Here is a 14,218-nt window from a genome sequence, read left to right on the forward strand (position 1 = left end):
TAATTTTTTAATTTTTTTTAATTTTCTTCCCTTGCCAAATATATAATATATGGATAATGAGTAAAAAAACCTAATTAGTTTAAGAAGAATAAAAATAATAATAATAAAAACAATAAAATAAGTGTGGTTTTAGCTAGGTTTAGAATATATTATGTGTGGTATGATGAGTAACAAATCTCGTATAATTATAAGAAAATTCTATATAACACAATAGGTACGTACCATCTCATTTTTATTTTATTATATAGGATGTGACATATTTATTATTATTGGATGGTTATTTATCATCTAATAATGATAAATGTATTACATATTACATAATAAGATCATAAAATAATATAAGGGCGTAGTATATAATATTAATCATAATTATAGGACATGTAAATTGTGAACAAAAGGGTTAACGAGCGGCGTATCCAACTAATTATTGAATTTATGGGGTAGGGCCGTAGCCGTTGGGGGAGTTGGAAACTTGTTGCTCTCAAATGATTAATTTTTAAACATATGTGGGTGACTTTCAAAACCCCAAACCTTGCTATTTAACTACGGTTTGAATAGTGAAATAATATGAGATAGTTTTAAATAAAAATTAAAAGTTAAATAAAATATTATTAGAATATTATTTTTTGATTTTATTATTAGGTTAAGATTTAAAAAAATTAAATTATTTATTATATTTTGTATGAATATTTAAAAAAATTATAATGACGATATGAGATGAGATAAAATATTTTCACTATCTAAACGGGACTCATGGTAAGCTGCGGAGCAGGTCACCCTTTTTTTCTCAAAAAAGATAAAAATAAAAATAAAATGTTTTATTTTTTGGTTTTGCTGATAGAAAAACGTAGGAATAAATAGTGTAAATTGTAAAAAAGGTAATGGTGGAGATAAGCTACTTTTTCAGAGTTATTGATAAAAGCTGCCCTTTTTCGCTGATGATTGGAAAATGAAAAGATATTATAATTTTTATAAATTTTTATATAAAATATAATAAATAATTTAATTATTTTAAAATTTAAAATAAAAATTATATTTTAATAATATTTTTTTTCAATTTTTAACTTATATCTCATTTTATCAGAGATAACCAAACAAGTTCCATGGTCTCGGTTGCATGGAATGGTGGTATTTTTCAAAATTCAAGTGAGGATCGCCGTTGACGTGTCTTCTGTGATGCAGTTATCTATTAAGTAAACTATTAAGCATGTATCCCTTTAAATTAAAAAATAAATAAAAAAATATTTAAAAAAAAAAAAAAAAAACCCCCAATGTACAAATGGGCCGTCTGGTGAGTTGTGTACCGTCCAATTTAGCGGCAACACATTTTTTTATTTTTTATTTTTAACTTGTATCTTAAAAAAAGTAATTTTGAGCCGAATAGCGGGATATAATGCCAAGTTGGCCCATAACGACTCCGGTGAGCAACCCAGATTGATCGGATGAGCAAAGGGATACATATAACTGGGCCTTTACTTTAGGCAACTTACCAAGGCTGGGATTCCTAAAGCCCACCCCATTGGGTCAGGTTTTTCCTAGCCCATTGTTGCTCCAGTCATCGTCATTGAAGCCGAGTAATCATTGTAACTTGGCTTAAATTGGCTTAATCATTTTAACTTCACCCACTGTTTATAAAAAACTGTTATAAACGTAAAGAGATTATATAACTTAAATTTATAAATTGATATAGCTTAATGAAATCCTTTAAATTTATTTTATAATAAAAATAATTTTACAATATGATATATCACATCAAACTATATAAATTTATGAGTTTATTTTTATGTAATCTATTTATAGCTAAAATATTTTCCTTGTAACTTTAACCTTTGTATAATATTAATAGATTTTTTTTTTTCTCAAATTTTCAACTCTTACATCTATCTCTTCTAGATTTCTTTTTCTCCGCTTCTTTTTTGCACGTGCAAATAGCAATAACTATGAAAACTGTAACAAGAAAAGCAGCACAGCTACCAATGGGAAAGATTATATATCCCAGAAAAAAGTTGAGACGGATGTGTTATAAAATCAAAAGCAACCAAGTTGAGATACTCTCAATAAAATCCATTAAAGGACATTACAACCATACAAGTGCTAAGTGTCTCAAGAATAAGCAATGCAGCTATGGGTTCCCAACAATTGGTTCTTCTTCTTCATCTTCTTCTTCGTGCAAGATTACATTTATAATACAAATACCATTAATAGACAGATTAACATAAAACACAAATAAATTGACTGTATCACACTTGTCTCATCCTTTCTATCACAGTGGAGATACGATAAAACTAGGTGGGTGCCAGGTGGGGTGCTTTTCCTTTATTTTTCTTTTACTAATTACCAAACAAAAAAGAAAGATAATATCGATTAGACGGAGACGTTTCCTCCGGTCCCAATAAAAGCAGGTCTTCGTTTCCTTGACTTGGGATTTTCACGTTCCAAGAGTTGATTCTGTCCGCTAATATGTCCCCACTCCCACTAGGCGCCAGTGTGTTACCTTCCTGCTATCATATACAAAGCCACTCTCGACATGATGAAGATAAGAGGAAAACAAAAATAATAATAATATTATTGCAATCATGCGACAGAGTTCATACATCAAGACTTCAAGGGATTACGTTCAGAGGAATCCATCAATTCCATGAGGCAAATCAAATTGCAGATTTTCTTACTAAACAATATGAGTTGGACTCTAATGCTACTTATGATAATTATGACCAGCTGCCGAAGATGTTAAAAGGGCATTATGAGGATTGATAAAGTGGGTCTCCCAACCAGTACTCGTCTTTAATTAGGTGTGTGGTTCGGTTTGGTGCTTGTATTTTATAGGCTTGTTTAGAATTTTATGTTTTTTTCTTATAGACCTATTTAGTTTCTTTGGTTTGGTTTTGTCTTTTTATTTTGATTTGGATACAATGGATGATTTTAGTGTCTTATCTGTAAATCTTTAATATCTGTCTTGTTATCACGGTACTATTCCTCCATCATAAAAGAGGGCTATTAATAAAATTGGAATAGGTCACTATTAAACTTGTGGCTTTGGGCTCTTCAAAAAAAATAACCACGAAACAAGTTATTTGCACTTGGGACAATGATAGTGAAAAGTATATACCAGTGGAAAAGATTATATATGCCTGAAAAAAGTTGAGACAGGATGGGTTATAAAATCAAAAGCAACCAAGTTGAAATACTCTCAAGAAAATCCATTAGGGGACATTACAATCATACAAGTGCTAAGTGTCTCAAGAATAAGCAATGCAGCTATGGGTTCCCAACAATTGGTTCTTCTTCTTCATCGTCTTCTTCGTGCAAGATTACATTTATAATACAAATACCATTAATAGACAGTAGAGCAAAAAGATTAATATAAAACACAGATAAATTGACTGTATCACACTTGTCTCATCCTTTCTATCACAATGGAGAAAGGATAAAATTAGGTGGGTGCCAGGTGGGGTCCAACTAACAATTTCTTCTTCCTTGCTTTTCTTTTATCCGACTTTTACTTACCAAACAAAAAAGAAAGAAAATATCAATCAGACGGAGATGTTTCCGCCGATCCCAATAAAAGCAGGTCTTCGGTTCCTTGACTTAGGATTTTCACATTCCAAGAGTTACTTATGTCTGCTAATATGTCCCCACTCCCAGTAGGTGCCAGTGTGTTACCTTGCTGCTTGCATATACAAAGCCACTCTCGGCATAATGAAGATAAGAGGAAAAACAAAAAAAAATAACAATATTGATCTTGCAATCATGTGGCAGAGTTCAGACGTCGAGACTTTGTGGAAATGTTTACGCTTAAACCCATGAAACAAGTTATTTGCACTCGGGACAATGATAGCGGAAAGTATATAAAATTCATCGAAATGAAACTTGAAAGAAATTTCCAAGGGTCGTGAAAGAAACGTTTTGTCGTGACAACAATATTATATTTTGATTATCAAACGATCGTACAGCTGAAGTTTCCAGTGCAGCCAATAAGTCCATAATTGGTTGTGTTTTCTCCTAGCACTTAAAAAGTATTCCGCATCGATGAACTAAATTAAATTTATATTTATATGAATTGAATCATCTGTTAAATCTAAGACCAATCATATGAATTGAATAGGGAGAAAGAATATTAACATTCTTTCTTGATTAAAGAATAAGAGCAATCGTATTTAATAAATATGAGTATTTCTCATAAATTAATCTTGAAAAGCTTCAAAGTTCAAATAGAAAGATGCATGGTGTCATTGACAGATATGATGATACATGTGTTAGTGAAATACATAATAGTATAATAAAAGTCACAATGAAATTAACATTCAAACGAAATTAATTTGGATTAAGGCATGAAGATCTCGTTCTATTTAAGAAAATTCAAACTCTCTGTGGTATACAAAATTTCAATTTAATCGGTACAACAAAACTCCTCTTGATAGCTTGACTCCTCTAGAATACAACAATCAAATTGATTGTTGTATAGCTTGAATCAACTTTATACAAATGGTTAAGCTCAAAATTTTACCAAAAGAATACTTTTTTTTAATCTAAAAATACTCTAAAAAATATCTACGATGCAACTCTCTTTTTAGTTTCTATACCGATTTTTCTCTGTATTGTATATTGTATAGAAAGACAACACCACACTCAAAAGAAAATCGACAAGACACACATTCTGTCAAAAAGTTAAACCATTCAAATCAAAAGTAGTCGTTTTTCAACCGGCAACTGTGCAATCAACGAAAAAAACAAATTAACTTACAAAAAGTTGACGTTTTACAAAGGAACCGGCAAATAGGCCATCAAGGATACTATGGGCAGCCAATTAACCAAGAGCCGAATGCAATAATTTATTGGACCATTAACAAAGAGCAGGTAAAGTGATAAATCAAAAGAGAAAAAAAAAAAATACCTCAAAACGTATAAGCAACGGTAAGAGGAAACGTTATTAATAAATATTATTTATTAAAAAATACCAACAATATGTTAAAATGAATTAGAGGAGAGAAATTAAGCATGTCCATGTGCATCTTCCTTTCCTCTGTCCCTTCTCAGGAACAAAACTTGAGTGAAAGTTCTTTCGCTGGCCCACCCTCTAGAAACTTAGCCGAGATGTAAACGCGTGCGCCTTTGCTGCCCTTTATTCTAGAAGCCCCAGTAGCATTCAAATAGAAGGAGCCACAACCCCCTGTATTTTAAAACCGAAAATTAACCCATGTCTTTATATCTCTTTCAGAATTTTGCGTGTAGTTTCTGGTTCAAATCTGTACTGAAAATGGGTATGCAGATGCGTTTTCAGCTCTTTTTCTGGCTCGTGATGATCCTTGCTTTGTATCAAGAACCGAGAGCGTTAGAAGCCACGTCAGTGACACTCAACGACCATCACCGAGGTAAGCAGATCATCAAGAACATTAATCCCAGTACATCAAAAACTTTATAGTTACATATATCTAGTTACAGAATTGATTGGCCATTTAACTTCGAAACAAGGTAATGACGCTACTTTGAGATAAATTTGTAGGGCATAACTTGAAGACGTTTGCGGCAACTCTTGGAATTGTGTGCAAATGCTGTGATGGTTTAAACGGTGAATGCAGAACCACGTGGGACGCTTCCTGCCCCAAGCTCAAATGCCTTCCATGGAAACTTCAGTAATACATGTGTAATATTATGAGAATATCTATCATCATGCTATAGCTAGCTTATGTGTGTCATGGAAACTTCAGTAATACATGTGTAATATTATGAGAATATCTATCATCATGCTATAGCTAGCTTATGTGTGTCCTATATATATATATATATATATATGCTTATGTGTGTGGTAACGTACACGAGAGTACGTTGGTAATTTGTAATACTCAACTGGGTTTCTGGTTTTATGTCTAGCACTGTAATTGGCTTGGAAATAAAAAACGGCTTGAATTAGAATTTTCCATGACAGGCCAGGATGCATGCAAGCTTTTGGGTAACCAAGGGCAGAAACGTACGTTAAGCCACGCACATTTAAATGGATTAGATCAATAATGACTATTCCATGCTGTTTCATTGTTGAATTCAAATTCGCAAATTCGATGGCATGGCTGTATATGCTTGTTGTGCCGGCAAAGACATAGCATATTGAGAGTAACGATATAAATCACACTGACGTACAAGAAAATATAAAAGATCAGAAATAATATAGTTACCGAAGGTTGGGTCCTGAATTGAGTCCCAATAATTTTTTTTTTATTTAGTGATTAAAAATTTTTTTAATGATGTTATAATTTTTTTTAAAAAAAATATTTAAGAATATAAATAAATAAATTAAAAAGAATAAAAAAATTTCTCCAAACCGAGCTCGCGCTACATCCTCGCGGGGTAATGCAAGGAGCTAGCACTGCTCATCTTTTTTTGGCGAGGAATGCTACACAACCTCTCAACGCTTTACACTCTATTTTTTTTTAACTTTTTAATATTTTTTTTTGGATTTATTCTTTTTAAATTAATTTAATTATTTTATTCATTATTTATATATTAAATATTTGATAAAAGATAAAATTATAAAAATTAAAAAAAAATATAAAGTGTGAAATATTGAGAGGTTGTGAAAATTTTTTCTTTTTTGGCATGGTGCATGGTTCCATTCCGCGCCGTACGAACGTAAACTCATATGATATGATCACCGTTGATCTGGCTATATATTTCACGAAGTTTCTTGACATAACATTTTATATAATTTTGGTACGCAAGTTTGTAAAATTTCTCCTGATCAGCAAGACAATTTCCTATGATATCTATACATTTGTCTCTTTTTCAGTAAGAACATTATATTTTCTGTCAATGTTAATACATCAGAATTAAATGAACTTAACAACATTTTTAAATATTCCTGTGCTGTAGCTTATTACTTCTGTTTTCCTCGCTAGTTTTTTGACAAAAAAATCAAAAGCTGTGTCAGTACTGGCACACAATGAGCCACGCAAGAGACAGTACTGGTGGCCGGGCTTATTGTCAAATTCTTCAGTTTATTCTTCTTGTGTTTTTTTTCTTTGAACAAATGGTCAGATTTCCAGCAGAATAGATAAGAAAACTCTAGATGTTAATTGAGGAGGTAAGTGCCATCGATCCAAAGGAAAACAAATTCCATCAAATCAATTCATGGATCCTAGCTACCACTGTAAAATATTTGGCAACAACAGGGAAACTGTCAGCAGTACTCAAGGCCTAAGAGAATTGTTAATAGATTATCCATATGTTAAAATAAAGTAACTTTTAATTATTAGAGATAAAAAGAGATCGGCAATGAATTAGCTAAATTCAAATTATTTAAAACCAAATTTGATTATTACTGTTTAAAGAACAAATGTTTATTTTATTATTTTATATTACTCCTGATTATTAATTTAATTAGAATATGATTACTAATTAACATATAATAGGTAGAATAGTAAAATATGATAAAATTAAATAAATTAATAATTAAAAAATTAAATATTTTTTTAATTATTAATTACTCATTATTATATAATAAATAAATAGATAATACAATATGAAGATTTGATGTGAATAATTAAAATCAAATTCATCTTATATTATTTTATTGTTATATAATAAAAAAATAGTTATTCTAATGTTGATACTTATGTGAATGAAATAATCAAAAATTAAATTCATCTAATATTCATCAAAATCTTTTAACTTTAGATAATCTACTTAGGATTCTCTAAGATTATAGGCTAAAGTAAGATTTATCAAGATCTAAGAGTTCCCTCAATATTCCTCTAGATGCGGAATTTTATAATCATTCCTCATAATTTAGTAATCGCATGTTCTCTTCATCCATTAGTGGAGAATGTACAAAATCAAATCCTTATCTGCATTTGCTGTACAGGTGAAAATGACGTGACAAATTAGCTTGAGATTCCATGTATAATAGAAGGAATATATTATTTCCTCTTATCTCACAACTCGCTTCTGACTAGTGGCTATCTAACCGACCCAGCACCATTGTGATTAGAACCCTTCAGAAGTCTTCTATCACTGTAACCCTCAAATATGTAGCAGCAGTCGGTCCCAAGTCTCCAAGCATTATTAAATAGACAATACTAGGGTCACCCAGAAACTAAGGTACTGGATCTGCATAGTGCAAAATATTTTCTCTTTTGTTTTAAACATTTTTTAAATTCAATAAAACAAATTCACACTCTCATCAAAAAAATATTTTCTTAATCATTAAATAAAAATAATAAATATAAATACAAAATCGATCACTTTAAAAGTCACTTTTCTCGATTGCCCAAACATTATCGTTATTAATTAATATTTGGGTCATTAACGTACTAATTGGGAACAACTAGATATTCTGGCTAGGTTATCAAACTAAATTATTTTTTAAAGTAATACTATTATGCCGGATGCTCCCTAATTTATATTACTTACTTTATTTTTTGATGTGACATTATAATCGTTGTTTATTATAAAAATAAATAAATAAAATAAAATAAAATTAGGGAGCAAAGTAGCAAAAGTAAAATAGTTTTTTTGCTTTATTTCTTAAGGGATATAATAGCATTACTCTACTTTTTAATTCTTGAAAAATTCTTTAGCTATAAAATGACTTTTGTAATCTAATTTAATATAATACGTTAAATTATAAAATTATTTTTATTATAAAATAAATTTAACGAATATATCAGCTTATAAATTAACTTTTGTAAAATCTCTTTATATATGTTTGACTTCTCCCAATCCTTTATACTTGAAATTAAGATTATAACCTCTGTAGAATACTGAAGCATAAAGAATTTGGAGTATATGCTTTCACAACATGCATCTCCGTCCCCCATTCGCAAATTCCGCGGCGTGCCCTAGAAAATCATGTTACATTCGATGAATGATTCAACTGCATGCATGCGTTTATCCGAAGTTATCCAAAAGGAACCTCACGGCCAGAATATTGACATGAAAGAAGATTCTTAAGCAATCGCATCGATCGTTATCGCAATATAGTCTTTAATCAGTATGCCTTTCCCGCGGGGCTTCTACGTAGGATTAGTTTTTTGTTCCAGTACTTCTGAGTCTCTGACTTCTCAGAGAAGACATGATCTGCTAACGAATGAAGGAGATTTCGCCAGAACCCTCTAAAAGACATCGAAACTCGCATATATGCTAGCTATATTAATACCAGTTTAATTGTTTTGTGTACAAAGTGACAAAACGCTTCAGGCGTTTCGTTTTCGTCCATAATTCTAGTTTAATTGATCTCGTTGGTCAGGACATGGACTCGAACATCATGTTTGTCTTTTTAATGCTTTCCTTTCCAGCTGATAACCTTATCATCAGTTAGTGTTTCATAAAGTATTCCATTGTAATCACGCTCTTGTCAACATTGAAAACATCACTACGGTATGAAACTGATTAGGATAGCACAAATAATTACGATAGCACTTATCCTGATCATGAGGCCCCCGATAATCAGAGATATTAATCATTCATATGCTTTCTGCTACTTGCCACAAGAGCAGACTTTAGGTTATTATGTTACCATAATATCTGATTTCTCCCCCCCCCCCCCCCCCCCCCCCCCCCCCCCCCCCCCTCCCCTCTCTTTCCTCTATTCTATTCAACCGGTCATCCTTCTTATTGTTTCATTATATATGCTCTAGTACCCTTTTCTGGGAGTGACTGTATTGCCCAATCTAACCGAAAAAAAGCAGAAGTTTCCAACCCATGATCTTTTTTTCTTTGTTCTTTTTTCCATGTAATATTGGACTCAGTTTATTTGATGGAATCGGGTCATATTCAATTTGGTTTTCGAAGAACATTCCGTTAAATCTTGAATCTTTCTCACTTGAACAATTGAAAATCTTTTGTTTTCACAGATTGTGGGGAAGAAAAGCTACAATATCTTCATTTTATGGAATCTCGTTTGAGTCAAAGCTGTTTGGCAAAAGTAGGCATAAAAACTCAAGTTGAGCCAGCCACCTTATCCATTAATTTATCTTCTTGTGGGACTATAGCAACATAACAGCTTTGAGCCTTCCCCAAAACTTTACATGTATATTGCTGTTTATACAAATTCTCTCTCTCTCTCTCTCTCTCTCTCTCTCTCTCTCTCTCTCTCTCTCTCTCTCTCAAATAACTTACAGAATGGATCATTGAACATGGATTAAGAATGGAGACGATAACACTTGGCAGTAGGGGTTTGGAGTTGGGAACGTGTCCACATGGAAGCGAAAGATACACCCATGTGTCAGAGAGGGAGACAGAGAGGACTGAATGAAGGCACATGGGGGACGCATCCAAGCACCGTATTTTGGGGCTTATAAATAGCTGCAACCGTTCACAAGACCTCCCACATCTGCAATCTTCACGTGCTCTGCTCTGCCTTCCTCTGCTTTCTAATTAGTAGTTATCCCTTTGTTTGTATCTCTGCAAATCTTATCCAATTGCCCTTTTTGGGTCATTGGTCGTTAATAGGTTATTCATCAGAGTAGTTTTGTTCGTTGGTTGACAAAAGAAGCCTTCCTATTGATACAATCATACAGTGCTCTAAAATGGAGAACAAGAAGCAAACAGGTGCCTCGTCTTCATCCATGACTTTAGATCACCTTTTTGGTCCGAAGAACCCCTCTTCATCCTCCTCTGGATTATTTGGATCCATTTTTCCACCCCCATCAACGGTATTTCTTTTTCAGAACTTAATGCCAAAAATTTATTTTTAGGTTTTTTGTGCACCTTGTTATTCTTAAGCTAAAGTTAACTGGCATGATAATTGAATGTGGTATCGACGATGTATATTAGAGGTGTGTGTGGCTATAGACATACAATACCATTGTGCAGACTCCCTAGGAAAACTTTGTTATTATCGCCATCTAAAAGATTGTCTGCACTGCATCATGGTCTGCAGGATGTCCTACAACTGTTCCTAATATTGTTAAAACTCAAATCAAAGGATTGAATCACCTCATTTCATTTTCAGTAATGGCTACGGCTTGTAAGAAATTTAGAAGATGAAAAACTTAAAACAGGTCCAGAAAGACTGGAGAGAATTTGTAGACCTCTTCGATTTGATTGATACTAAGAAACAACGTACAGTACTGACATAGAATCATAGATAGGTGCACCGAGATTAGTGTTTTTAGCAAGATTCATCGAGATAATACTTTCTACTTTGATTTGCTGGAACTATGGATAAGGGATATGAAATGGGTTTCAAGGATATATAATAAGTGGCAATTGTTCTTATATTTTTCCTTCTTTAACTTTAGGTGCTAGGGAGGGACTCCTCTCGCAACCAAGGTGGCAGTGGCAAATATGGAACTCCAGGTATTGTCTCTGTGGTTCAAAATTATATGTAGATATATCCTCTAAAAAGTTTTCCTTTAACTGATCTCATGTTGGTCTACCAGCCGAGCTTTGATCTATGTAAGGATGTAAAGTGGTTTAGAAAACAAAAAAGGGGTGAAACTAGACCCTCCACGGGCCTCCAGTACTACATACTACTGTTTGATTGATTTATGCGCAACCATAAGAAACTGGGTTGAAGTTAAATGCTCGAATTTATTATCTGTTCGACTAACTAATTAGACTATTAAAGGAAAGTCTTGCACCTGGAAAATATTCTACGGAACATTATCTGGATTCTCTGGGTTCTTTCAGATATTATTACTCAGAGCAGCAGCAAGGGTGAAAGCGTTGGTTCAAATTATAGAGAAAAGGGATCCAATTATCAGAATGAAACAGTGGAACCTTGCTATTTTAGCTCATCGATATACTATGGCGGTCAAGAAAACTATTCTCCAATAACCCGCTCCACCGAATCCCCTCATATGGTGCGTGTAGAATTTTTTAATCCATGATCAATAAATACATATGTATGTGCCAAGTATTTCATCATCTAGACTTCTAGTGTATACGTGGGTCATGCAGCATGCCGCATGCATCGTCAGTAGCCGAGCCAGTAAATAATTATGGAAAATAATAATAATAACACTTGACGCATGTGCAAGCGTTGAAACAATTAATTAGCATCTTAACTCTAGTCACTTGAAAGATCTGTTTTTTCTGTAATTTCTTATCCCTATGGTAATCTCTGATGTGACTAAACATATCTTCAAATTTTCAGTTCAAAGACAAGAAGGATGGGGGTGACGATGACTCCAATGGAAGCAATCCAAACAGCGCTTCTAGAGGGAACTGGTGGCAGGGTATGATCATATGGCTCTGGATTAATTTCGAGATTATAAATGGGTATTAATCTAATTATTAGTTCCCTGTGGTTTTAGAACTTTAACCCTACTTTTTGTTTCTGCAGGTTCCCTCTATTACTAACACCCTGCCCCTGCATCTAATCAACCCATCGCCTTTCAAAGGTATTCAAATTTCTCTTCGAAAATGATTGATAATGGATCTCATTAATTACGTGTTCCTCTTAGAACACTATGTCGTTTTTGTACAGATCATAACACATCATTTAGGCCTGGTTTCAGTAGTGATTTGAGATTATATGAAAGTTGAAAGTTGAGTAAAATATTATTAGATTATAATTTTTTAATATTATTTTTGTTTTAAGATTTGAAAAGATTGAATTGTTTATTGTATTTTATTTGAAAATTTAGAAAAATTGTAATGATGAGATAAAGTAATATGGGATGGTTTCACTAAACAAACGAGGCCTTATTATATGACTCATAACTCATTATAATTTTAAAAAAATCAAACAACTAATCATTTTTCAACTAATTCTGTAAAAATCTTCCATATTAGCATTGCCTTAGGTGTGTTAAAAATGAGACTTTCAAGTAGATTTTTTTTATCAACTTATAATTTTACAAGCTGCATTGCCTAAAAAACCCTGCATGAAGGTTTGAAAGCACTGTTTGGATTTTCATAGACCATTGCATCCATTCATTGCTTCTTCTGTTTTTGATGTCCTTACTGTTCGGGTAAGCTTTGAGTGTTCTTTGCTTTTGCCTATCGCCCTTAACACAGCTGACTGAAATGATGTTCTTTTACTACGTTGCAGGGGGGTGGTGACTGTATGATCGAGCTTAATATTTTGGAAATAAGATGGGAATGAAATGAGTAGCTTAACACTGTCAGGACTTGCAAAAACGTGTTGGGTTGTTTTTGTCCTAACTGGTCAATTTTGGCAAGTCTTACGCGAGCTGTCGATATGGTTTTAAGAGCTTGATGCAGTCCTTTAGGCACATGAAGTCTTGTCTTGAGTAACCTAGCTAGTGTTCCATGTACTTAAATTTTCTCTCTGTATTTAGTAATTAATATATCACTCGATCTTCTTGTAACTCAATATAGACCTACAGAACTCTCGCTCTCTCTAGTGGGCTAAAATTTTATTATTAGTACAAGTTAGACAATTGTCACGACTCACTATCAATTCAAACTTGAGTTGGTTATGACAGTTTAACTCTCAATTCAAAATACAAGAATGTGAAACGCGTATTTGAGGAGTAGATGATTTAAGCAAATGTTCCCTCCTCTATAGTTCCATTTTTGGCTAATCACCGCCTATGTCATCGGGTAGATAGACCATATGCAACGTTGTTGACACGCGAAAGGACCAAACTTAAGTTCGAGTCATTTTCTTGCTGTGTAATCGTTGTACTGGGGTGATTGCTCAATTCCCCACCATTTATACCTGTTCAAGCTGAAGTATACCCAGCTTGCCTAAAAAACACATTGGTGGTTATAAAAAAAAAGGAAAAATATAATTACAAGCACAATTGTGCACTAATCTGTGTACCAATTCAATGTGATTGGTCAAAAAGTAGATTTTATTGAAAATAGTGTTAATTTAAATTTTAAATATGAAAAAATCAGTATTGGTACGCAGATTAGTACGCGACTTTGCTTGTATGTAGCAAAACTCTATAAAAAATATCAGAATTTTTAAAAACGTACCAAAAAGTGTTAAAAAGTTATCAACTTGGATTGACCTATATTATGACTCTATCATGCATGCTTGAATAGAAATCATGAAGATCGGGAGATATTGTAAAATATTAAAGCGCTCTCAAGGAAACACTACCGATTGCTAAAAGCCGGTCATGTGTCCATGGCCCCTAGTCATTTATCCACACTCATGCAATGCATTCAATACCATGCGTGGCCGCGTAATGTGAGTGTGCTTGGTATCAGTTTTTCAGCTTTCTTAAGTTTATATTTAAGAAATACGTGGTACATTAAATTTGTTATCAATGGATTGAACTCGATCCAGGCCCCTGCAATGCTA

At 33.0% G+C, this 14,218-nt stretch overlaps 2 protein-coding genes across 2 annotated transcripts; both read left to right on the forward strand.

Moving 5' to 3' along the window:
- Positions 1-5,089: 5,089 nt before the first annotated feature.
- On the forward strand, positions 5,090-5,918 carry LOC122303733. The gene is made up of 2 exons (XM_043115656.1): positions 5,090-5,372; positions 5,504-5,918. Exons 1-2 carry the CDS (start codon positions 5,198-5,200, stop codon positions 5,635-5,637), a joined length of 309 nt encoding a protein of 102 aa, XP_042971590.1. The 5' UTR covers positions 5,090-5,197; the 3' UTR covers positions 5,638-5,918.
- A 3,648-nt stretch (positions 5,919-9,566) lies between these two features.
- On the forward strand, positions 9,567-13,276 carry LOC122291621. The gene is made up of 6 exons (XM_043099429.1): positions 9,567-10,646; positions 11,235-11,292; positions 11,626-11,798; positions 12,092-12,173; positions 12,281-12,338; positions 12,992-13,276. The coding sequence occupies exons 1-5, from the start codon at positions 10,521-10,523 to the stop codon at positions 12,295-12,297; spliced, it is 456 nt and encodes a 151-aa protein (XP_042955363.1). The 5' UTR covers positions 9,567-10,520; the 3' UTR covers positions 12,298-12,338; positions 12,992-13,276.
- Positions 13,277-14,218: the final 942 nt, after the last annotated feature.

This window comes from Carya illinoinensis, chromosome 1 (genome assembly GCF_018687715.1).
Source record: "Carya illinoinensis cultivar Pawnee chromosome 1, C.illinoinensisPawnee_v1, whole genome shotgun sequence".
Taxonomy (NCBI): Eukaryota; Viridiplantae; Streptophyta; class Magnoliopsida; order Fagales; family Juglandaceae; genus Carya; species Carya illinoinensis.

What these genes read in the sequence shown, in the direction of transcription:
- LOC122303733 (XM_043115656.1), top strand. Translation starts at nt 5,198, where the DNA reads ATGTCTTTATATCTCTTTCAGAATTTTGCGTGTAGTTTCTGGTTCAAA. An exon ending in ACTCAACGACCATCACCGAG is followed by an intron (nt 5,373 to 5,503) that starts GTAAGCAGATCA and finishes ATAAATTTGTAG; the next exon opens with GGCATAACTTGAAGACGTTT.
- LOC122291621 (XM_043099429.1), top strand. Translation starts at nt 10,521, where the DNA reads ATGGAGAACAAGAAGCAAACAGGTGCCTCGTCTTCATCCATGACTTTA. An exon ending in TTTTTCCACCCCCATCAACG is followed by an intron (nt 10,647 to 11,234) that starts GTATTTCTTTTT and finishes CTTTAACTTTAG; the next exon opens with GTGCTAGGGAGGGACTCCTC. An exon ending in TGGCAAATATGGAACTCCAG is followed by an intron (nt 11,293 to 11,625) that starts GTATTGTCTCTG and finishes GGGTTCTTTCAG; the next exon opens with ATATTATTACTCAGAGCAGC.